Here is a 26,338-nt window from a genome sequence, read left to right as displayed (position 1 = left end):
CCCCCGAAGCCAGGACAGCGGAGCCCCCGAAGCCAGGTCAGCAGAGTCCCCGAAGCCAGGTCAGCAGAGTCCCCGAACCCAGGTCAGCAGAGTCCCCGAACCCAGGACAGCGGAGCCCCGAACCCAGGTCAGCGGAGTCCCCGAACCCAGGACAGCGGAGTCCCCGAACCCAGGACAGCGGAGCCCCCGAACCCAGGACAGCGGAGCCCCGAACCCAGGACAGCGGAGCCCCCGAACCCAGGACAGCGGAGTCCCCGAACCCAGGTCAGCAGAGTCCCCGAAGCCAGGACAGCGGAGTCCCCGATCCCAGGACAGCGGAGTCCCCGAAGCCAGGACAGCGGAGTCCCCGAAGCCAGGACAGCGGAGTCCCCGAAGCCAGGACAGCGGAGTCCCCGAAGCCAGGACAGCGGAGTCCCCGAAGCCAGGACAGCGGAGCCCCCGAAGCCAGGACAGCGGAGTCCCCGAAGCCAGGACAGCGGAGTCCCCGAACCCAGGACAGCGGAGTCCCCGAACCCAGGACAGCGGAGTCCCCGAAGCCAGGACAGCGGAGTCCCCGAAGCCAGGTCAGCGGAGTCCCCGAAGCCAGGTCAGCGGAGTCCCCGAAGCCAGGACAGCGGAGTCCCGTGTGGCTCAGTTGGTAGAGCATGGTGTTTGCAATGCCAGGGTTGTGGGTTCGATTCCCACAGGGGACCAGTACGGAAAAAAAAAATTGTATGAAATGTATGCATTCACTACTGTAAGTCGCTCTGGATAAGAGTGTCTGCCAAATGACTCACATGTAAAATGGAATGTAAAAAGGACAGACCACCAAACCATAGCGGCCCATGGGAGTCCAGTGGTTTTTTAGGGGGAGTGTGGTCTTGTAGAGACGCTGTGGCTTAAAGCACCACGTATCCATTTCCAAAATGACTCCTGTTCTAGGTCTGGTACCCAGCACAGCAACAACAAGGAAACAGTAATTACCTACCTTCCCTCCTGCTGCTTTATGATTAGCCTGGAGGCCCATCATTGAGCATCTCAATGCCAATAGCACCAGTTCCAAAATGTCTCCATGCCTCAGTGTTTCCCTGTAGACTGGCCTGCTCTGTTGCTGAAATTGTTTATTTTCTATTGGTTTAAATAGAAACCTTTGTGCAACAGAGGACCTGTAGGTTGCTCTGAGGGGCAAACAGAGGACCTGTAGGTTGCTCTGATGGCTTTTGCATTCCGCCAGGAAATTGCATTCCCACACACACACACAATATTTAACTAAGAGGACTGAGTAGTGGCAGGCAGTGCTCCCATCTCATACTGAAGCTTCAGAATCATAATACAGCTTCACAACGTCACAACACATCAGCCTCCACACACCTGCACCTCCACTGTACTGCGTTGTATAACCAACTCAGTCCACCCACCACGTGTCATGGTGCTACCCACTAAGAGGCAGAGGGGCACGGCGACCTGTAAGGGCTCATACACACCTTCTCTGTAACAGCTACCATGGGGGAGGCATGTATGCCTCTGCAGGACACAATTAGCTGGCCTACATAACACTTCACATCAAATAAACAAACGTTACGCAATGTAGTTGAGGAAGTGGTCAAAGATCAGAATAAAGAGAGTAACCATGGTGATTCAAAGCATTTTGACAAGCTTGAAAAATGCAGTGGAGAAAAATCAGCAAGACGAATGACTCCCTTATTTCAGTGGACAGGACTTTTATAGGATCTACCCATGCCTGCCCCAACAATCTGACCATATCTCCTTGAGTGAGAGGATTGAATCTCTGAAGCAGTAATTCAAGGTGACATTCAGTTTATTTCTCCCCATCTCTGTCTCCCTCCGAGCTTGGCTCTTGGCTGTCCGAGGCAAGGCGAGACCCACAGTACCCGGGCCCACCCCTCCAGCCAGCAACAGCACATCACCACCAGTACCAGAGCTAAGGATGACCCATCTCTCAGAACCTGGTATCTGGGAGCTAGTGAGAGATGGGATGGGTCCCTATTCCCTTGATGATGCGGTTACAGTACCAGTCAAATATTTGGACAGACCTACTCATTCCAGGGTTTTACGCATTGACAGACCTTCATGTCTTAAAGTAATGATGGACAGGCACACCTGTTAATTGTAATGCATTCCAGGTGATTACCTCATGAAGCTGGTTGAGAGAATGCCAAGAGTGTACAAAGCTGTCATCAAGGCAAAGGGTGACTACTTTGAAGAATCTCAAATATATTTTGATTTGTTTAACACTTTTTTTTGGTTACTACACGTTTCCATATGTGTTATTTAATAGTTGTGACATCTTGACTACTATTCTACAATGTAGAAAATAGTAAAAATATAGAAAAACCCTTGAATGAGTAGGTGTGTCCAAACTTTTGACTGGTACTGTATATATAGGTGACTTGGCTATCATCTGCAAGGTTAAAGGTTAAAGGTTACGGAGTTCTTGTCATTAGTTTTAGACAAAAAAGGTACCATAAGAGACTTGCTCAGCCTAAATCTCCTCTTGGATTTGATAGGCTATCCATCTCCGACACCTGCTGGGCTGTGGCCAATGGGATGATACAGTATTTATCCGGCTCTGTAGTCAAACGTCTCACCAGCCACCTTTCCCTTCGGTGAACTTTTGACCCACCAGCTGGCATCGTCCATAGGCTGACTAGGGACTCAGTCTGTCTGTTTCGTTCACAGTAGCAAACCAACCCGAAACCTGAGGCTCTTTGGAAGCGCACACACACACACACACACACACACACACACACACACCCTTCTCCCCCCTCCGATCTCTCACCTGCATCTCCTTGTCGCCGTACTTGGAGGGGTTCTTGCTGCCCTGGCTCTTCCTGCGGAGTTTCTTCAGTTCTGCCTGACACTTCTCCAGACTCTCTCCTTTACTCTTGTGCTCCATCTGGTACTTCTTCAGAGCCGCCTGTAGGTGGGAGTATAGAGTCAGTTTTAACACTGCTATACAGTCATTGGCTTCCCTAGACTAGTGTTCTACCACTATGGTTAGGTGTTGAGTCCCATTTCAAACCACCTGACCACCTTCTATTCGCTGATTGATGCAATGTGGCATAATGCAGGGGAATGAGTTAGTCTGGCATCATAGGGACTTGGCTGATCTCTCTTCCCCCCCACCCACCCCCACACAGTATGTCCCCAGTGGCTATAGGACTCATTGTGTTCCAAACCACTGCCTTTGTGTTTCACTCATTCACCTCTGCCAAGAGTTAACGCAATCCTGTGGCCTGGCCTGTCTGCCAGTCTGCCTGCCCTCCACATAACAATGTTTCCAATATTTTATTTCTGTCTGATGGAAAAACCTAGCTGAGCATGGCTAATTACTTTTGTCAATGCTGAAATAACAGAGTCAAGCAGAGAGAGAATGAGCGAGCGAGCGAGCGAGAGAGAGAGAAAGGGACAAAAGGGGGGGGGGAGAGAGAGAGAGAGAACAGGGGAACATATGCTTTTCTGACCCGCTGCCAGCCTGCCAAAGTACGGCCTCAAATGAACTGACCAGGTCAATATGAATTTCAAACAGAGGACAGTATTATTTTATTAGTCACTTTTCTTTTGTGAATATCCAACAGTATACTGAGCCTTTATCTAAGCTTCCCAATTCCACTCCAAAATCCTCTTCAATAATCTCTAAAAATGGGTTTATCCCTTAAATAAAACTTGAACTTCTTATTAATATTTTCTTAAAAATGTGTCATAATTCGGAAAGTAAGAGAAGAAAGTAATTTGTAACTTTATTGCTGAGTGGTTATGATGAAAACCAGTGGGAAATTAAAAGAAGTGCTCAGAAAGCCGTGGAGCTTGTCTCTAGCTAATGATTTGATGATGTGGATCCGTAGGGAGGGCTAGCTAGCCACCGTCTGTATCAACGCTTTCTAAATGTGGCCTTCACATCAGAATACACAACCACTGAATTATATAAAGGCATTATATAAAACTGAACTAAAATTTAATTAACTCTGCGGTAATGTCATATGAAAACAGCTAATATAAAGATAATTTAAAAAAATAAGTATTTGTAAGGGATGTCAACCAACAGTTAGAAGCTCACTAAACACCTCCATGTTCAAGTTCAAAGTGAATAGTAAGTGAAGGTGAGAAGACATCTAAAAGGTGTATTTAGAAGGTACAAAACAGGTGTCAAACAGGTGTCAAACAGGTGGGAGAGTGACTGATGTGAATGAAATGGAGACAACAATGAATGATGGTTCTCTAGGACATAATTTCCAACTCCAGCAAATCCAACTGTACACATTTTTTAAGATGCAATATGCAGAAATCGCGCCGCCATTTCCTGGTTGCTAAAATTGGAATAGTTTGCCTAATTTCAGTTTGTGACAAAACAAGTGCAGAGAATCATTGTACCATCTAAACAACTGCAAAATATCTTTTAATTAACCAAAAATCGAGCTTTTTTCAGCTGTTTGAAGTTGGTGTACAAAACCAACAGTAAAAGACACAAAAAATGAAACTTAAGTGCGGGAAGCATAGAAATCGCACAGAACAAATCTACTGCTTCTTAGACTTGCTTTCAATTAGAATGACAAATCTAACTCACATTTCTATGCGAATTTGATCAGGTCGTCCACTGCCCAAAAAAAGTTACATATTGCAGCTTTTAAATACTTGATTCAACTTCAACTATTCATCAAGCCCTAAATGAGGCATCTATGTTTGTCTCGGACAACAACCAAACGGTGTGCTATTGGGGGGGGGAGAGGACTGGAGTTGGGAACCACTGGTCTCAGGACACTCACATTCAGGTAGCGTGCATCCAGCTCCACCTTCTTCTCCAGCTCGGTTAGAAGCTCATTGTGGAACGACTTCAGCTAGGAGGACAGAGAGGACCACAAAGAGTTAATGATCACATAAGATATACCCACACATCATAACAACAGGCAGGAATACAACCTGCCTCAGGTTGTACTTTCTGAAACTGCCAAACCAGACTTGTTTGCTTCAAACAAAAACACCCTACTATTTTGGCTGCTGTCAGTGTTGTGGTGTCAACATGACTTGAGGAGCCAAGATTGTCTTGATATCGGACCTGACTCAAAGGACCAGGGACAGTTGTATAGTACCAGTATGTGAATTATGTCTAACTTCATACCAGTGTTGAGATTGTGTGTGTGTGTGTGTAAGGAAGTGCATGTTCACAATTGACTTTTGAAGTCGTTAGGTTTTGTTTTCTTCCCTTATCGTCCTAGTCAGTAGCGCCAAGTCTCAGGAAGTAATATTTTCTTAACTTCTATCAGTTGGCTGTGTGCTGAAAGAGCAGGAACAGGCGAGATGTGAGAGTATATACAAACAGTAGTTAAAAGGCCAGTAGTTGATTGTTTGTGTGTGTGTGTACAGTAGCGCTCTGTTCTATGTTGTTCTGACATAAGCTCTGGATGTCATTTCCTGTTCCTCTGAACTAAGCAATGAAATGAGCTTTATGCGACATCTTTTTGAGTGCGGCCCCGTCACACCTTTTGTTCCTCTGGACAGAACGATCAGAGGCGGTAGTGTGTGAGACAGGTGCTTCGGAGGAGGTTGTGGGTAGTCCTCACTGACCGTAGATCAAATGACAGTCTCTACATTTTTCAGGCATCGATTGGGTGAGACGTAAGCTGGAGCATTTGTAAGAAATGAAGCAGCTTCCTCATCATCATCCTCCTCCTTATCTATGGAGCAATTTCAGTACCAACAAATTATATTTGAATTCCATAGGATATTGAATTTGAATTTAGTAATTAAATTCATAAAATGTATTTAGTATTTCATCGTTTGAAACTACATCGAATTTATATTGCATTCAGACTCATTGATGTGGGGCTATTCAAATATATTCTTATGGGGGACAAATACTTTTTTTTGTGACACTCCCTTCTAATGTGTCCACGGGCAGTGTGGTCAGCATGTAACTGGTCCTGTAACATGGGCAGTGTGGTCAGCATGTAACTGGTCCTGTAACATGGGCAGTGTGGTCAGCGTGTAACTGGTCCTGTAACATGGGCAGTGTGGTCAGCATGTAACTGGTCCTGTAACATGGGCAGTGTGGTCAGCATGTAACTGGTCCTGCAACATGGGAAGTGTGGTCAGCATGTAACTGGTCCTGTAACATGGGCAGTGTGGTCAGCATGTAACTGGTCCTGCAACATGGGAAGTGTGGTCAGCATGTAACTGGTCCTGCAACATGGACAGTGTGGTCAGCATGTAACTGGTCCTGCAACATGGACAGTGTGGTCAGCATGTAACTGGTCCTGCAACATGGACAGTGTGGTCAGCATGTAACTGGTCCTGTAACATGGGCAGTGTGGTCAGCATGTAACTGGTCCTGCAACATGGGCAGTGTGGTCAGCATGTAACTGGTCCTGCAACATGGACAGTGTGGTCAGCATGTAACTGGTCCTGCAACATGGACAGTGTGGTCAGCATGTAACTGGTCCTGTAACATGGGCAGTGTGGTCAGCATGTAACTGGTCCTGTAACATGGGAAGTGTGGTCAGCATGTAACTGGTCCTGCAACATGGGCAGTGTGGTCAGCGTGTAACTGGTCCTGTAACATGGACAGTGTGGTCAGCATGTAACTGGTCCTGCAACATGGGCAGTGTGGTCAGCATGTAACTGGTCCTGTAACATGGGCAGTGTGGTCAGCATGTAACTGGTCCTGTAACATGGGCAGTGTGGTCAGCATGTAACTGGTCCTGTAACATGGGCAGTGTGGTCAGCATGTAACTGGTCCTGTAACATGGGCAGTGTGGTCAGCATGTAACTGGTCCTGCAACATGGACAGTGTGGTCAGCATGTAACTGGTCCTGTAACATGGGCAGTGTGGTCAGCATGTAACTGGTCCTGCAACATGGACAGTGTGGTCAGCATGTAACTGGTCCTGTAACATGGGCAGTGTGGTCAGCATGTAACTGGTCCTGTAACATGGGAAGTGTGGTCAGCATGTAACTGGTCCTGTAACATGGACAGTGTGGTCAGCATGTAACTGGTCCTGCAACATGGGCAGTGTGGTCAGCATGTAACTGGTCCTGTAACATGGGCAGTGTGGTCAGCATGTAACTGGTCCTGTAACATGGGAAGTGTGGTCAGCATGTAACTGGTCCTGTAACATGGGAAGTGTGGTCAGCATGTAACTGGTCCTGTAACATGGGCAGTGTGGTCAGCATGTAACTGGTCCTGTAACATGGGAAGTGTGGTCAGCATGTAACTGGTCCTGTAACATGGGCAGTGTGGTCAGCATGTAACTGGTCCTGTAACATGGGCAGTGTGGTCAGCATGTAACTGGTCCTGTAACATGGGCAGTGTGGTCAGCGTGTAACTGGTCCTGTAACATGGACAGTGTGGTCAGCATGTAACTGGTCCTGCAACATGGGCAGTGTGGTCAGCATGTAACTGGTCCTGTAACATGGGCAGTGTGGTCAGCATGTAACTGGTCCTGTAACATGGGCAGTGTGGTCAGCATGTAACTGGTCCTGTAACATGGGCAGTGTGGTCAGCGTGTAACTGGTCCTGCAACATGGGCAGTGTGGTCAGCGTGTAACTGGTCCTGTAACATGGGCAGTGTGGTCAGCGTGTAACTGGTCCTGTAACATGGGCAGTGTGGTCAGCATGTAACTGGTCCTGTAACATGGGCAGTGTGGTCAGCATGTAACTGGTCCTGTAACATGGGCAGTGTGGTCAGCATGTAACTGGTCCTGTAACATGGGCAGTGTGGTCAGCATGTAACTGGTCCTGTAACATGGGCAGTGTGGTCAGCATGTAACTGGTCCTGCGCGGCCTGTGATCATCATAGAGGGGACAGAAGGCACGTCCATGTTCCAGAGAGTCTTGCCTTTCAGGAATGGGCTTATAATAGCTTATAGCCAAAACAGTTCAAACGGTAGTGCCAAATTCACAGGAAGAAAATAAATTCAACATGCCATTTTGGCTTCAGCAACTGCCAGTAGCTTGGGTTTACCAGAGAGAGCGTTTGATTCTATCTGTTCTCCTCTACCTCTCCTGGCTGGAAAAGTACCAGGATGTCATCTCTGGTTTTGAGTCTGAATATAGAGAACTAAATTTGAAACTGAATTTGAATGCATCTGAAAAGTTGAATATGTGAAACTTTGATAAACAGACAATGAATGCAATATCTACATATTTAATTTGAATATTCAATCAAACTGAAAGAATTTTAAATGCAATAATAATAAAAGTTCAATTTATGAATTCAATGATTACATTTGTGCATTACAAATTCTAAAATATAAAATTCTAATTCAATATCCGAATACAAATTCATCATCCTCATCATCCAGTTCTCCTCACCATATCTTCAAGCTGCATCTGGATCTGCCTGTGGACCTCAGCCATCTGAAACAGTACGTCCCCTAAAGAGAAGACAGACCGGGAAAGAAAAATGGGAAGAAAGACAGAGAGAATTATATTAAATCTTCCAAGGTGTCGCTGAAAGCTACATCAACGTGCAAAACAAGACCATGCAGCCAAACAAAAAAAGGGAGGGAGACAAGGGAGGAGAGGAGGAGGATGAATAATGAACAGGATGGAACGTTAGTCAAGTCACGAGCAAAACGGAATTGAAAAACACTGAAAAGGAATAGAACAAGAACACAACAGAAACAGAGAATGTAAATCAAAGTATCAATGATAATATTAGCTTCATATTAATAGTATTGAGAACATACAAATACTCCATATGAGATATAAACAAATAAAAATTTGTTCCACACAGGAATTTGTCAATCTTTATACTAAGAGAGAAAGCGAGTGCTTTTCACTAAATAAAACACAGAAATACTCCAAACAAAAAGCAGAACCGAGAGAAAAGCCTAAAACAAAAAGAGAAGAGAAGAGAGAGAGAGTAAAGGGTGATTCATGCAGCCAGGGAGATTAAATGCGTTCGTTTTAAGATACCTACATGCTGCCTCTTCTGAATATGCAATGCATTGTAAAAAAGGAACAAAAATATATAGTTTGAGCGACGAACGGATAGAAAAGACCTGGAGAGACAGAGACAGATCAAACTACCCCAGAGACGAGACCCGTTTCCAAATAGGTCCCCAGATATAGGAATGAGACACACGATGGGTTACCCACCACACACACACCGATTGTGTTCAATCAAATATTGACTTTGCAGACATTCACAAGGTGATGATTTATTGGAATTAATTGACTATCCATTTGTAATATCTAAGGCCATCCTACTCGCTGTGAGTAGTATGCTGCCCTAAGCCATTCTATTATTTATGTGGTCACTCAGGTCTTTCACAGGTCAGTAACTGTGGTTATGAAACAAGTGGGGAAGGAAAGGAGGTGAGGGTAGAACCAAGGGGATAGGTTGATACTTCCTATAGAACTAAGGAGAACATTCTAGAACGGTCTTTCTTTAATGACATCACAGCATAAAGAGGCTTATCAGGAAGTGGTAAGGTCATCAAGCTGACTAAGTGAAAAGGGGATGTAGGAGAAGGGAAGGATGGGAACCTTCCAACAAGTATTGGACCGGATTCAGGTGTTAAAATCCACAAAAACAGCATGTAATGCAAAAGTGTTAAAAGTACACACAAGATGGTAGGACATTATTTGGGAAGCGATTACATTGTTAGCTGCACAGTACACACACTTAATCTTTAACCAACCAACCAGCCACACACAGACGGACACACACACACACACGCGCATAGCCAGTACAGTACAATCCCCCTAACAAAAGGACAGTGAAAGGCATACAGAGGCCTCCCTCCCCTCATTCCATCCAGAATGCCTATGAAAGCCAGGGTAGGAACATAGCAGTGGTTATTCCACTGCCTGAGGCGGAACACAGCGAGGTAGATAAATATGTCGGCGTCAGCTTCCAACCTCTCAGTCTGGTTTTGGCTGGTTTCCAAAGCACTCTCCATCTCATCAATCGATGAAGAACCTCTGGCCTCGCTGTCGAGGGGAAAATGACAATGTATCTCAATATGTCTCCACTGAATCGACACGTTTACTGAACTCAATCAGTGAGCAACATAGCACAACATTTTTCCATATTGGACAAGCACGAATACACACACCACTCCCCATCCCTCCCTCTACCCTGTATAATAGCACCATTTATAGGTCTGGTTCCATGCCAAGGAGGACAGTGCTGATTCATCACACTGAGACCACCAGAGGATCACAATGTCCACCCACCACCCTACAACTTCCTCTATCCATCATCCACATTCCTCCTCCTCCTCCTCCTCCCACCATGCTAATACCACTGTCCATCCATCAACCACCTTCCTCCTCCTCCTCCTCCTCCTCCTCCCCCACCATGCTAATACCACTGTCCATCCATCAACCACCTTCCTCCTCCTCCTCCCCCCCCACCATGCTAATACCACTGTCCATCCATCAACCACCTTCCTCCTCCTCCTCCTCCTCCCACCATGCTAATACCACTGTCCATCCATCAACCACCTTCCTCCTCCTCCTCCCCCACCATGCTAATACCACTGTCCATCCATCAACCATCTTCCTCCTCCTCCTCCTCCTCCCTCCATGCTAATACCACTGTCCATCCATCAACCACCTTCCTCCTCCACCACCATGCTAATACCACTGTCCATCCATCAACCACCTTCCTCCTCCTCCTCCTCCACCACCATGCTAATACCACTGTCCATCCATCAACCTTCCTCCTCCTCCTCCACCCCCACCATGCTAATACCACTGTCCATCCAACCACCACCTTCCTCCTCCTCCTCCTTCCACCCCCACCATGATAATACCACTGTCCATCCATCAACAACCTTCCTCCTCCTCCTCCTCCTCCCACCCCCACCATGATAATACCACTGTCCATCCATCAACAACCTTCCTCCTCCTCCTCCATGCTAATACCACTGTCCATCCAACCACCACCTTCCTCCTCGTCCTCCTCCTCCTCCCTCCACCCCCACCATGACAATACCACTGTCCATCCAACCACCACCTTCCTCCTCGTCCTCCTCCTCCTCCTCCCTCCACCCCCACCATGACAATACCACTGTCCATCCAACCACCACCTTCCTCCTCCTCCTCCTCCTCCCTCCACCCCCACCATGACAATACCACTGTCCATCCAACCACCACCTTCCTCCTCCTCCTCCTCCTCCCTCCACCCCCACCATGATAATACCACTGTCCATCCAACAACCACCTTCCTCCTCCTCCTCCTCCACCATGCTAATACCACTGTCCATCCATCAACCACCTTCCTCCTCCTCCTCCTCCCCCCTCCACCCCCACCATGCTAATACCACTGTCCATCCATCAACCACCTTCCTCCTCCTCCTCCTCCTCCTCCTCCTTTCCCCCCACCATGATAATACCACTGTCCATCCATCAACCACCTTCCTCCTCCTCCTCCTCCTCCTCCCTCCACCCCCACCATGATAATACCACTGTCCATCCATCAACCACCTTCCTCCTCCTCCTCCTCCACCATGCTAATACCACTGTCCATCCATCAACCACCTTCCTCCTCCTCCTCCTCCCCCCTCCACCCCCACCATGCTAATACCACTGTCCATCCATCAACCACCTTCCTCCTCCTCCTCCTCCTCCTCCTCCTCCCCCCCACCATGATAATACCACTCTCCATCAAGGGATAAAATACAGCAACATGATTAACTAGATTAGTGGGCGGGAACAAAATGAAGGGGAGGTAGGATATAACAGCACCATGCTTTGAACAATGTGACTACATCACATGAAGATTACTGTGTGTGTGTTCAAGCAGATGCACATCATAGCTGTGGGAAGTAGCGGTGCTGCTGCACACCCTGATAAATCAGAATAATGTTTTTTAATTTATATATATTTTTATTTTTAAAAATTCACAAAAGTAGTGCCCTGGGCCTTTACAAGTATTAGCAGACCGATTATAGACGCATGGGCAAAAACATATTTTTTTGTAGCATGGGCAAAAACATATTTTCAGCATCTCCACTTTGGCAAAAAAGTTATGGACAAAAATACAAAAACATCCACATCTAATTAAATATTTTTCTTGATCAAATAACAGAAAATATTACCATCCTTACAAAACCACTTCATGTAAATGTATTGTACATAGGCCGGTCATCTTGGTTTGTACCTGTAGACCTTCCATCACCATGAAGAAAACAATGACCAATCCAGTAATTGAATACATTCAGCCATCAAGCGGTTTGTGACGCTGTGGCTCATTTGGTAGAGGAAGACGCTTGCAACGCAAGGGTTGTGGGTTTGATTCCCACGGGTGACCGGTATGAAAAATGCACTCACTCACTACTGTAAGTTGCTTTGGATAAGTGTGTCTACTAACATGGGAAAAGGAATGAATAGACCATTTCAATTTTTCATAGAAATAAGTTGCATTTGCTAAATATTTCAAGAAAACGGGAAAACATATCAAGCAAGTATTTTTATATTCCACAAGTATTATCAGATTAACTGTTTTGTAGAGATAATTAACAGACTGAAGATACAAATGCTGGTCAACACTCAAATACATTAAGTCATTTTTTCTTCTTCATAAAAGCAGTGCATTGGGCCTTTACTAGTCCTGTATTAACAGACTGATATAGACGTTTTCAGCAAGGGCATTTCTTTCTCTGCACCCCCCCAGCAAAAAATAAATAAATCACAGCACCCCGAAACTACTTCCCGCAGCTATGTGCCTGTGTTTGTCTAATCTAATGCTACTCCATCCTGACATCTGAAATATTGGTCTGCCTGTTTCTCTCTCCTGTCCCAGCAGGGTACCTAAGCTTCTTAACCATAATCAGCCCAGATAACAACATCTGAAGCTTAGAGAGACTAAAGCGTATTGTTTTGTGGTCTTAGTGGGGCCCCATCTTAAAAAAATAGACAATTAACACGATTAATGGTCCCAGCTGCTTCGTCTTGTCCACTCAGGGCCTGTGGTCCCAAATGGCATCCTATTTCCTATATAATGCACTACTTTTGACCAGGGCCATCCAAGACCTCTACACTGAGTGTACAAAACATTAAGAACACCTTCCTAATATTGCATTGTATCCCCTCTCTTTTTACCCTCAGAACAGCCTCAGTTCGTAGGGGGATGGACTCTACAAGGTGTCAAAAGCATTCCACAGGGATTCTGTCCCATGTTGACTCCAATACTTCCCACAGTTGTGTCAAGTTGGCTGGATGTCCTTTGGGTGGTGGAACGTTCTTGATACACACAGGAAACTGCTGAGCATGAAAAACTCAGCAGCGTTGCAGTTCTTGACACAAACAGGTGCGTCTGGCACCTATTACCATACCCCGTTCAAAAGGCACTTCAAATCTTTTGTCTTTCCCATTCACCCTCTGAATGGCACACATACACAATCCAGCTCTCAATTGTCTATTTAATCTGTCTCCTCCCCTTCATCTACACTGACTGAAGTGGATTTAACACTTAAAAAAATCAGTGATCATAGTTTTCACCTGGAATGACCCGGTCAGTCTATGTCATGGAAAGAGCACGTGTTCTTAATGTTTTGTAGACTCAGTGTATACCAGGTGGTGTCAAAGGAAGGGAAATCATTAAAGACTCCAGCCACCAAAGACAGATGTTCTCTCTGTTTCCGCACAGCAAGCGGTACCGGTGCATCAAGTCTGACGCCAACAGGGTCCTAAAGCGCATCTATCCCCAAAACCATATGACTGCTAAATATCTAACTATAATGAACAAAAATATAAACCCAACATGTAAAGTGTTGGTCCCATGTTTCATTAACTGTAATAAAATATCCAATAAATGTCCCATATGCACAAAAAAAAGCTTATTTCTCTCAAATGTTGTGCACAAATGTGTTTACATCCCTGTTAGTGAGCATTTCTCCTTTGCCAAGATAATCCATCCATCTGACAGGTGTGGCATATCAAGAAGCTGATTAAACAGCATGATCATTACACAGGTGCACCCTGTGCGGGGTAAAATAAAAGGCCACTAAAATGTGCAGTTGTGTCACACAACACAATTCAACAGATGTCTCAAGTTGAGGGAGCGTGCAATTGGCATGCTGACTGCAGGAACGTCCCCCAGAGCTGTTGCCAGAGAATTTAATGTTAATTTGTCATAAGCTGCCTCCAACGTCGTTTTAGAGCAGACGAAGTGTAACCACGCCAGCCCAGGACCTCCACATCCGGCTTCTTCACCTGCGGGATCGTCTGAGACCAGCCACCCAGACACCTGATGAAACTGAGGAGTATTTCTGTCAGTATTCTGATTGACTGGGTCTGGCTACCCAGTGGGTGAGCTTGGCTCCCAAGTGGGTGGGCCTATGCCCTCCCAGCCTGCACCCCTGCCTAGTCATGTGAAATCCATAGATTAGGGCCTAATCAATTAATTTCAATTGACTGGTTTCCTTATATGAACTGTAAATTAGTAAAACATTTGAAATTGTTGCATGTCCCTTTTATATTTTTGTTCCGTTTAAATGGTCCGTGTAGCCATTATGTTAGCTATCTGAGTTGAACCTTGTATTTACATTTTTACCCTGTCTCTATGCACACTCACAGGGCACACACACACACACACACACACATCATATATCCTGATGCCTAGTCACCTTACCTCTATACATATTCCCCCATCACACCAGTATCCCTGCACATTGTAGATACGGTATAGGAATTGACCCTGTATATAGTATGGTACTGAACTGACCTTGTATATAATATGGTATTAACTGACCCTGTATATAGTATGGTATTGAACTGACCCTGTATATAATATGGTATTAACTGACCCTGTATATAGTATGGTATTAACTGACCCTGTATATAGTATGGTTTGAACTGACCCTGTATATAGTACGGTATTGAACTGATCCCTGTATATAGTATGGTATTAACTGACCCTGTATATAGTATGGTATTAACTGACCCTGTATATAGTATGGTATTGAACTGACCCTGTATATAGTATGGCACTGAACTGACACTGTGTATAGTATGGCACTGAAACTGACCCTGTATATAGTATGGCACTGAAACTGACCCTGTATATAATATGGCACTGAAACTGACCCTGTATATAGTATGGCACTGAAACTGACCCTGTATATAGTATGGTACTGAAACTGACCCTGTATATAGTATGGTACTGAAACTGACCCTGTATATAGTATGGTACTGAAACTCACCCTGTATATATTATGTATTAACTTACCATGTATATATAGTATGGTATTAACTGACCCTGCATATAGTATGGTATTAACTGACCCTGCATATAGTATGGTATTGAACTGACCCTGTATATAGTATGGTATTAACTGAGCCTGTATATAGTATGGCACTGAAACTGACCCTGTATATAGCATGTATTAACTTACCATGTATATATAGTATGGTATTAACTGACCCTGTATATGGTATGGTATTAACTGACCCTGTATATGGTATGGTATTAACTGACCCTGTATATAGTATGGTATTAACTGACCCTGTATATAGTATGCTATTGAACTGACCCTGTATATAATATGGTACTGAAACGGACCCTGTATATAATATGGTACTGAAACTGACCCTGTATATAGTATGGTACTGAAACTGACCCTGTATATAATATGGTATTGAACTGACCCTGTATATAATATGGTACTGAAACTGACCCTGTATATAATATGGTATTAACTGACCCTGTATATAGTATGGTATTGAACTGACCCTGTATATAATATGGTACTGAAACTGACCCTGTATATAATATGGTATTGAACTGACCCTGTATATAATATGGTACTGAAACTGACCCTGTATATAATATGGTATTAACTGACCCTGTATATAATATGGTATTAACTGACCCTGTATATAGTATGGTATTGAACTGACCCTGTATATAATATGGTACTGAAACTGACCCTGTATATAATATGGTATTGAAACTAATCCTGTATATAGTATGGTATTAACTGACCCTGTATATAGTATGGTATTGAACTGACCCTGTATATAGTATGGTACTGAAACTGACCCTGTATATAATATGGTATTAACTGACCCTGTATATAGTATGGTATTGAACTGACCCTGTATATAATATGGTACTGAAACTGACCCTGTATATAGTATGGTATTGAACTGACCCTGTATATAATATGGTACTGAAACTGACCCTGTATATAGTATGGTACTGAACTGACCCTGTATATAATATGGTACTGAAACTGACCCTGTATATAATATGGTATTAACTGACCCTGTATATAGTATGGTATTGAACTGACCCTGTATATAATATGGTACTGAAACTGACCCTGTATATAATATGGTATTGAAACTAATCCTGTATATAGTATGGTATTAACTGACCCTGTATATAGTATGGTATTGAACTGACCCTGTATATAGTATGGTATTGAACTGACCCTGTATATAATATGGCACTGACACTGACCCTGTATATAGTATGGTATTGAACTGAGCCTGTATATAGTATGGTACTGAAACTGACCCTGTATATAATATGGTACTGAAACTGACCCTGTATATAATATGGTACTGAAACTGACCCTGTATATAATATGGTACTGAAACTGACCCTGTATATAATATGGTACTGAAACTGACCCTGTATATAATATGGTATTGAAACTGACCCTGTATATAATATGGTACTGAAACTGACCCTGTATATAGTATGGTACTGAACTGACCCTGTATATAATATGGTACTGAAACTGACCCTGTATATAATATGGTATTGAAACTAATCCTGTATATAGTATGGTATTAACTGACCCTGTATATAGTATGGTATTGAACTGACCCTGTATATAGTATGGTACTGAAACTGACCCTGTATATAATATGGTATTAACTGACCCTGTATATAGTATGGTATTGAACTGACCCTGTATATAATATGGTACTGAAACTGACCCTGTATATAGTATGGTATTGAACTGACCCTGTATATAGTATGGTATTAACTGACCCTGTATATAGTATGGTATTGAACTGACCCTGTATATAATATGGTATTGAAACTGACCCTGTATATAATATGGTATTAACTGACCCTGTATATAGTATGGTATTGAACTGACCCTGTATATAATATGGTACTGAAACTGACCCTGTATATAATATGGTATTGAAACTGATCCTGTATATAGTATGGTATTAACTGACCCTGTATATAGTATGGTATTGAACTGACCCTGTATATAGTATGGTATTGAACTGACCCTGTATATAATATGGCACTGACACTGACCCTGTATATAGTATGGTATTGAACTGAGCCTGTATATAGTATGGTACTGAAACTGACCCTGTATATAATATGGTACTGAAACTGACCCTGTATATAATATGGTACTGAAACTGACCCTGTATATAATATGGTACTGAAACTGACCCTGTATATAGTATGGTATTAACTGACCCTGTATATAGTATGGTATTGAACTGACCCTGTATATAGTATGGTATTGAACTGACCCTGTATATAATATGGTACTGAAACTGACCCTGTATATAATATGGCACTGAAACTGACCCTGTATATAATATGGTATTAACTGACCCTGTATATAGTATGGTATTAACTGACCCTGTATATAGTATGGTATTAACTGAGCCTGTATATAGTATGGTATTAACTGAGCCTGTATATAGTATGGTATTAACTGACCCTGTATATAGTATGGTATTAACTGACCCTGTATATAGTATGGTATTAACTGAGCCTGTATATAGTATGGTATTAACTGACCCTGTATATAGTATGGTACTGAACTCTGTTCTACCTTATGCTATTTTTAGTTCTACATTGATATTGATTACTGCATTGTTGGGTTTAACGCTTGCAAGAAAGGCATTTCACTGTACTTGTGCATGGGCTCCCAAGTGGCACAGCAGTCTAAGGCACTGCATCTGAGTGCAAGAGGTGACACTACAGTCCCTGGTTTGAATCCAGGCTGTATCACATCCGGGCTGTGATTGGGAGTCCCATAGGGCGGCGCACAATTGGCCCAGCATGGTCCGGGTTTGGCCGGTGTAGACTGTCATTGTAAATAAGAATTTGTTCTTAACTGACTTGCCTCGTTAAATGATATAAAAACTTAAACATAGGGCTCTGGTAAGAAGTGGGTTCACTGTATAGGGATTAGGTCATTTGGTACACCATTTGTCTTGTCCACTGTATAGGGATTAGGTCATTTGGTACACCATTTGTCTTGTCCACTGTTTTGGGATTAGGTCATTTGGTACACCATTTGTCTTGTCCACTGTATAGGGATTAGGTCATTTGGTACACCATTTGTCTTGTCCACTGTTTTGGGATTAGGTCATTTGGTACACCATTTGTCTTGTCCACTGTATAGGGATTAGGTAATTTGGTACACCATTTGTCTTGTCCACTGTATAGGGATTAGGTCATTTGGTACACCATTTGTCTTGTCCACTGCGATCGATTAGATTCTTAAGATGTCCCCTCAAGAGCCTGGTAAATCACTTTTTTTCTCTTCTATTTTCCCCTTTCAACAAGACGCAATTGGCTTCTAGGGGTCGTGGAGCGGTTTGTCATTCATTACGTTGCTCTCAGAATCTAGTGATGAGTGAAAAAGGTAATTAGAGAAAGAAAAGTGTTTGTGTATTTATAATACACACAAATAACTGTGTTTATAATGCGTGAATGACAAAAGACCATCTCTGGAGAAAAGGATAGACACAGTTCACGGCTCAGGAGTCAGTGTCTTGAAAAACTAGACATGTTGGAGAAATATTTTGTTGTCGTTTAACGCTCTATAAACTTTTATCTCTGCATCAAAACAGGAAAATGTTACTAGCCCGGGGAGAGAAGACAGGACGTATAACCTAAAAGTAGAGCCTAGTGTGTTTCCTAGACAGGATGTATAACCTAAAAGTAGAGCCTAGTGTGTTTCCTAGACAGGACGTATAACCTAATACTAGAGCCTAGTGTGTTTCCTAGACAGGACGTATAACCTAATACTAGAGCCTAGTGTGTTTCCTAGACAGGACGTATAACCTAAAAGTAGAGCCTAGTGTGTTTCCTAGACAGGACGTATAACCTAAAACTAGAGCCTAGTGTGTTCCCTAGACAGGACGTATAACCTAAAAGTAGAGCCTAGTGTGTTTCCTAGACAGGACGTATAACCTAAAACTAGAGCCTAGTGTGTTCCCTAGACAGGACGTATAACCTAAAACTAGAGCCTAGTGTGTTTCCTAGACAGGACGTATAACCTAAAACTAGAGCCTAGTGTGTTTCCCTAGACAGGACGTATAACCTAAAAGTAGAGCCTAGTGTGTTTCCTAATACTAGAGCCTAGTGTGTTTCCCTAGACAGGACGTATAACCTAAAACTAGAGCCTAGTGTGTTTCCTAGACAGGACATATAACCTAATACTAGAGCCTAGTGTGTTTCCTAATACTAGAGCCTAGTGTGTTTCCCTAGACAGGACGTATAACCTGAAAGTAGAGCCTAGTGTGTTTCCTAATACTAGAGCCTAGTGTGTTTCCTAGACAGGACGTATAACCTAAAAGTAGAGCCTAGTGTGTTTCCTAATACTAGAGCCTAGTGTGTTTCCTAGACAGGACGTATAACCTGAAAGTAGAGCCTAGTGTTCATCCTAGCAGTAGTGACTGAACACACAGTAGACCTAGCATATCATTACCAGGCGTTACCACGGTTTGTTTATGTATTTTTCACAAGAGGTCACACACACACACACACACACACACACACACACACACACACACACACACACACACACACACACACACACACACACACACACGTGTTCCAGACGCTGGTTCTGGTCCTACAGAGCGAAACCCAGAGACATTAGTACGTTTTGTGTTACCCTCCCCTCTTGTGTATGGTCACAGAGTGTTGTTGTTAAGGGTTGTTTGTGGCTCAGCCCAGTCCAAGCTCTTCTCTGTCCCGGAACACCAATGGTGGAACATGCTTCCCCCTGGCACTAGGACACCAGATCCCTGCCCATCTTCCCAAAACATCTGAAACCCTACCTCTTCAAAGAGTATCTTTAATAATCCCATAGAACCCCCCCCCCCCCCCACAAAAAAAATAACACCCTTGACTTTTGTCAACTAACAGTCGCACTGGACTTTTCCCCAAAAGCACTGGCTTTGCTGATAGCTACTCTATTGAGAAAACAAGTACTTACCACACCTGAGATGTGGTTGTCCCACCTAGCTATCTGAAGATGAATGCACTAACTAAGTTGCTCTGGATAAGAACATCTGCTAAATGACTCAAATGTAAATGTTAGCTAATTCTCAAATTGGGGAAACTGAGAATGAGCGTCTGAGATGAGACTGAGGGAAAAGAGTCGGAAATGTTAGATTCACACCAAGAGCTGGGTGAGAATGAGAGTAATCTCAGAGAGGACAGGCTGATGTGAAAGACTCAACGTCACAAAGTCACATAGGAACAGCGTCACATTCACAGATAACTGAACCCCCAGAGAAAACTCCAGGTCTACTCAGCATGAGGGAACAACAGTGTAAAGTAAGGTTGTTGCTGGAGTGGGTACATGGTGCTCTTAAATAGCTTGTAATTGGCTTTTATGTGATTCAGAACAGAGGTCGGTCATTGCGTCCTTTCCTCTTCACTGGTTGGCATGGAGGTGTGTGTGTGTGTGTGTGTGTGTGTGTGTGTGTACACACGTGTGTACCACAGAGCCCAGTATTCTACTATATTAACAGGTTAATTAAGTCACTATCTGGCAGAGGACGGGTGGCATACCAGCTCAAGGACATATTTGACAAAGTCCAGCAGGCTGTTGAAAGCATATTGACACTTCATCACTTATTGCTGCAGTGGAAGAAAAAAAACTAAACTACAGAACAATCGGCAAAGCTTGTGGATTTCACACATACCAGCTATGAAGCACAGACAAGCTGTGAATTCTCTCCCTCCCTCTCAGTCTTACAACAACAACAAAAATGACTGAAAAATGTTCAGTTGACAGACATGAGTAGAAGAGTTTCACAGACTGACGGCAGATAAGAGTTGAGAGAACGCTACCAGAGAAAACAGGTGTTAGTGCTGCGTCTTTGATTAAAATACTAAAGACAGCTATGGACCCTCGGAGAGCTGTGATCACAGAGCCCAGGTCTGAGGTGATCTCTCTACCTCCCTCTCTCCCTCTACCTCCCCCTCTCTCTCTCTACCTCCCCCTCTCCCTCTCTCTCTCTAAGGACCCTCAGAGAGCTGTGATCACAGAGCCCAGGTCTGAGGTGATCTCTACCTCCCTCCCTCTCTACCTCCCTCCCTCCCTCTCTCTCTACCCCCCTCTCTCGCTACCTCCCTCTCTCTCTACCTCCCTCCCTCTCTCTCTACCTCCCTCTCTCTCTCTCTACCTCCCTCTCTCTCTCTACCTCCCTCTCTCTCTCTCTCTACCTCCCTCTCTCTCTACCTCCCTCTTCATCCATCTCCAGTGTGATTCGTCCCAAATGGAACCCGATTCCCTATGGGCCTTAGTCAGAAGTAGTGCAACGTAAAGGTTAAATGGTGTAATTTGTTAGGCAGCCTTAAAAGCGAGAGAGCCAAGGGCATAGAGCTGAAATTCATTAATTTGCTATCAGAAATACAAGAACATGTTGTCGTCTCAGGCAGAATAATGAGTTATCTACTGAGAACTAGAGACCAGGTGTTTGTGATGATGTTTGGAAGGGGAAGAAGACTCTCGCTGGCGCTGCAGTTTCCTCATACACACCGAGCGCCGAACTCAACAACCACTCAGAAACCGGGTCACCTAGGGGTCAACCGTTTCACCCTCACTGTGTCTCCCTTACTTCTCAGAGATAGAGTACAATTAGAAGGCAGGAAAAAGTCAGGAAATATTGCCAGATAAAGCCAGAGAGGTCCCCAAAATGTAGAGCTGTGTGTGTGTGTGTGTGTGTGTGTGTGTGTGTTGGCCCGGCAGTGAACAAGTGGGCTTACTGTATTTGATGCGGCGCGCGTGTGACAGGCCACCAGATTGTCTCCCTTCATGCTCCTCACAGCTCTCTAATAAAAGCCTCCAGTAGACAACGACTGCTTCCCATATAGTACCCTATGTAGGGCACTACTTATGACCAAAACTTTACGAGGCCTGGTCAAAGGTAGTGCACTACATAGGGACACACATGTCATTTGGGATTTACCCTGTGTGTGCTGCCAGGCTGGCGTTTCCATGGAGGAGCAGACAGGCTAATAAAATAACTCCTTCACTGTCCTCATAACAAGGCCAGGTTTTAGAGGACACACTCACACCACTCACTGTTTCTTGGCCCAAGCAAGTCTCTTCTTATTGGCGTCCTTTAGTAGTTTGGGCTCCCGAGTGGTGCAGTGGTCTAAGGCACTGTCTCTCAGTGCAAGAGGTGTCACTACAGACCCTGGTTCGATTCCAGGCTGTATCACATCTGGACGTGATTGGGAGTCCCATAGGGCGGTGAACAATTGGCCCAGCGTCGTCGGGGTTTGGCCGGGGTAGGCCGTCATTGTAAATAAGTTGTTCTTATTTGCCTGGATAAATAAACATTTTAAAAAAGAAAAAAAGGTAGTGGTTTCTTTGTAGCGATTTGACCATGAAGGCCTGACTAACGCGGTCTCCTCTGAAGAGTTGATGTTGAGATGTGTCTGTTATTTGAACTCTGAAGCATTTATTTGTGCTGCAATTTCTGAGGCTGGTAACTCCTAATGAACTTATCCTCTGCAGCAAAGGTAAGTCTGGGTCTTCCTTTCCTGTGGCGGTCTTCATGGGAGCCAGTTTCATCACAGCGCTCACACTTGTTAATTTAAATGCATTCCCGGTGACTACCTCATGAAGCTGGTTGAGAGAAAGTCAAGAGTGTGCAAAGCTGTCAAGGCAAAGGGTTGCAACTTTGAAGAACCTCAAATATAAAACATTTTGAATTTGTTAAAAAATTTAAATTGGGTTACTACATAATTCCATGTGTTATTTCATAGTTGTGTCGTCTTCACTATTACTCTACAATGTAGAAAACCCTTGAATGAGTAGGTGTCCAAACTTTTGACCGGTACTGTATATATACACAGTATTCGGACCCCTTTACTTTATCCACATTTTATTACTTCACAGCCTTATTCTAAAATAGATTAAATTAGGTTTTCCTCACCAATCTACACACAATAACTCATAAACGACAAAGCGAAAACAGGTTTTTAGAAAGTATTCAGACCCTTTGCTATGAGACTCGAAATTGAGCTCAGGTGCATCCTGTTTCCACTGATCAACCTTGAGATTTTCTCCAACTTGATTGGAGTCCACCTGTGGTAAATTCAATTGATTGGACATGATTTGGAAAGGCACACACCTGTGATATATAGAGAGATATAAGGTCTCACAGTTGACAGTGCATGTCAGAGCAAAAACCAAGCCATGAGGTCGAAGGAATTGTCAGGGAGGTGACCAAGAACCCAAATGGTCACTCTGACAGAGATCAAGAGTTCCTCTGTGGAGATGGGAGAACCTTACAGAAGGACAGCCATCACTGCAGCACTCCACCAATCAGGCCTTTATGGTAGAGTGGCCAGACGGAGGCCACTCCTCAGTAAAAGGCACAATACAGCTCGCTTGGAGTTTGTTTTTCAGCGGCAGGGACTGGGAGATTAGTCAGGATCAAGGGAAAGATGAACGGAACAAAGTACAGAGAGAGATCCTTGATGAAAACCTGCTCCAGAGTGCTCAGGTTCTCAGACTGGGGTGAAGGTTCACCTTCCAACAGGACAACAACCCTAAGCACACAGCCAAGACAACGCAGGAGTGGCTTCAGGACAAGTCTCTGAATGTCCTTGAGTGGCCCAGCCAGAGCCCGGAGTTGAACCTGATCTGAATAGTCTCTGGAGAGACCTGAAAATAGCTGTGTAGCGACGCTCCTTGTCCAACTTGACAGAGCTTGAGAAGATCTGCAGAGAAGAATGGGAGAAACTACCGAAATATAGGTGTGCTAAGCTTGTAGCGTCATACCCAAGACTTGAGGCTGTAATCAACCACTGCCAAAAGGTGCATCAACAAAGTACTGAGTAAAGGGTCTGAATACCTACAGTATGTAAGGTTAATGGAGTTTTTTTATACATTTGCAAAAATGTCTAAAAACCTGTTTTGCTTTGTCATTATGGAGTATTGAGAGTAGATTGACGGAAAAATGTTATAATTTAATCCACTTCTAAATGCATTGTATATGCAACATCCACTGATGCATAAACTCCCTCCCTACTTTTCCCCTTTGACCTGATCAGAATTAGATTCTCCCTGGGTTTGTCCAATTCTGTCTATCCCATCTATCTCCCCCAACTGATTTCCTTACTGTCGACAAAGCTTCAGCCCAGCAAAAACCTTCCTGAATCTAACAAAGAAGCCTTTTTTCCATGTTCTTCTATCTAGTGGAGCCATGCTAGCTGCAAGGTGTCCGCTCTCTCTAGCTAGAGGAATATGGACATGCGCGCGCACCAGTGGAGGCTCCTCGGAGGAGGAAGAGGACCATCCTCCTCAGTGAAATTTCATAAAAATAGTGAAACAAGTCCTTTTATATTAAACTATACTAAATATATTCATATGTCACAAAATAATTGCTTAAAAATACACTGTTTTGCAATGAAGGTCTACAGTAACTTCAACAACACTGTCTGGGGTAGCATCAATGGTGTAGCCAGAAGACAGCTAGCTTCAGTCCTCCTCTGACTACATTGACTTTAATACAAAACCTAGGAGGATCGTAGGCCTCACCCCTTCCATAGACATACATGGTAATTATGATGACTCCGGAGAACGTCCTCCAACTAATCAAAGCTTTGCAGTATGAACTGACATGTTGTCCATCAAATCATAGAATTAGGATCAGAGAATAAACCTAGTGAGTTGTATTGGGATTGTGCCACAGAGCATTATGGGGGTTCTGTGTTGAGAGGCTTGGTGAAATTGTTGGATAGAGATTATGAGTGAAGAGTGATAGTTGAGCATTTTTGGGATATTATTAAATTAAATTCATATTTTTTTTGTACCATCATCTTTGAAATGCAAGAGAAAGACGATGTATTATTCCAGCCCAGTTGCAATTTAGATGTCGGCCACTAGATGGCACCGGTGTATGTGGGAAGTTTTAGACTGATCCAATGAACCATCGTAATTCTGTTCAAAATTTTGTGTCATGACTGCCCAAATGTGCCTAATTTGTTTATTAATAACTTTGTTCAAAATTGTGCACTCTCCTCAAACAATAGCATTGTATTATTTCACTGCAAAATCTACTATAAATTGGACAGTGCAGTTAGATTAACAAGAATTTAAGCTTTCTGCCCATATCAGATATGTCTATGTCCTGGGAAATGTTCTTGTTACTTACAACCTCATGCTAATCGCATTAGCCTACGTTAGCTCAACCATCCCGTGGATGGGACACCGATCCTGAAGAAGGTTTACGTTCATAAAGAAACTCGTTGTCCAAATCTACTAAGACACAGCTGTAATGGAATGCATCTGCTATTTGTATTTACAGCTAAGTCCCCTCCTGTTCCCAATTAAGAGGTGATGACTACTTCACTCCACTCCACTCCACTCCACTCCACTTTTGGGGCGGCAGGTAGCCTAGTGGTTAGAGTGTTGGGCCAGTAACCGAAAGGTTGTTGGATCGAATCCCCGAGCTGAGAAGGTAAAGATCTGTCGTTCTGCCCTTGAACAATTCAGTTTGTTTATTTTAATTTATTTCACCTTTATTTAACCAGGTAGGCCAGTTGAGAACAAGTTCTCATTTACAACTGCGACTTGGCCAAGATAAAGCAAAGCGACACAAACAAGTTAACCCACTGTTCCCTGGTAGGCCGTCAGTGTAAATAAGAATTTGTTCTTAATAGGGCTAGGGGGCAGTATTGACACGGCTGGATAAAAAACATACCCGATTTAATCTGGTTACCACTCCTACCCAGTAACTAGAATATGCATATACTTATTACATATGGATAGAAAATACCCTAAAGTTTCTAAAACTGTTTGAATGGTGTCTGTGAGTATAACAGAACTCAAATGGCAGGTCAAAACCTGAGAGATTCCTTTACAGGAAGTGGCCTGTCTGACCATTTCTTGAACTTCTTTTCCATCTCTATCTTTTACTAAGGATCTCTGCTCTAACGTGACACTTCCCACGTCGTCCATAGGCGCTCAGAGCCCGGGAAAAAACAATGTCGTCATTCCAGCCCCAGGCTGAAACACATTATCGCCTTTCTCAAGTGGCCGATCAAGGGACTCTGGGCTTATGCGCGTGACCCGACCGCCCCCGCCTTTGTGATTTTTTTCCTCTGTTTGCCGAAAAGGAGATTCCCTGTCGGAAT

General features: G+C 43.8%; 1 protein-coding gene across 6 annotated transcripts in view; it reads right to left on the bottom strand.

The window, feature by feature from the left end:
• LOC106589900 (brain-specific angiogenesis inhibitor 1-associated protein 2) overlaps window positions 1–26,338 on the bottom strand; it is a 137,952-nt gene that overhangs the window by 44,991 nt on the left and 66,623 nt on the right. For 4 of the 6 annotated variants that reach the window (XM_014180319.2, XM_014180324.2, XM_014180321.2 and 1 more), the window contains 4 exons: window positions 8,918–8,929; window positions 8,308–8,369; window positions 4,764–4,835; window positions 2,780–2,917 (listed from right to left, as the gene is read on the bottom strand). In XM_014180319.2, coding sequence (XP_014035794.1) covers window positions 2,780–2,917; window positions 4,764–4,835; window positions 8,308–8,369; window positions 8,918–8,929 — 284 coding nt within the window. The remainder of the gene's footprint in view (window positions 1–2,779; window positions 2,918–4,763; window positions 4,836–8,307; window positions 8,370–8,917; window positions 8,930–26,338) is intronic. The other 2 variants (XM_014180325.2, XM_014180320.2) reach the window with 1 other exon arrangement.

The sequence above is a fragment of the Salmo salar genome, chromosome ssa28, assembly GCF_905237065.1.
Source record: "Salmo salar chromosome ssa28, Ssal_v3.1, whole genome shotgun sequence".
NCBI lineage: Eukaryota > Metazoa > Chordata > Actinopteri > Salmoniformes > Salmonidae > Salmo > Salmo salar.
The sequence above is the reverse complement of the archived record's forward strand: the minus strand, read 5'-3'. Positions and strand labels throughout refer to the sequence as shown.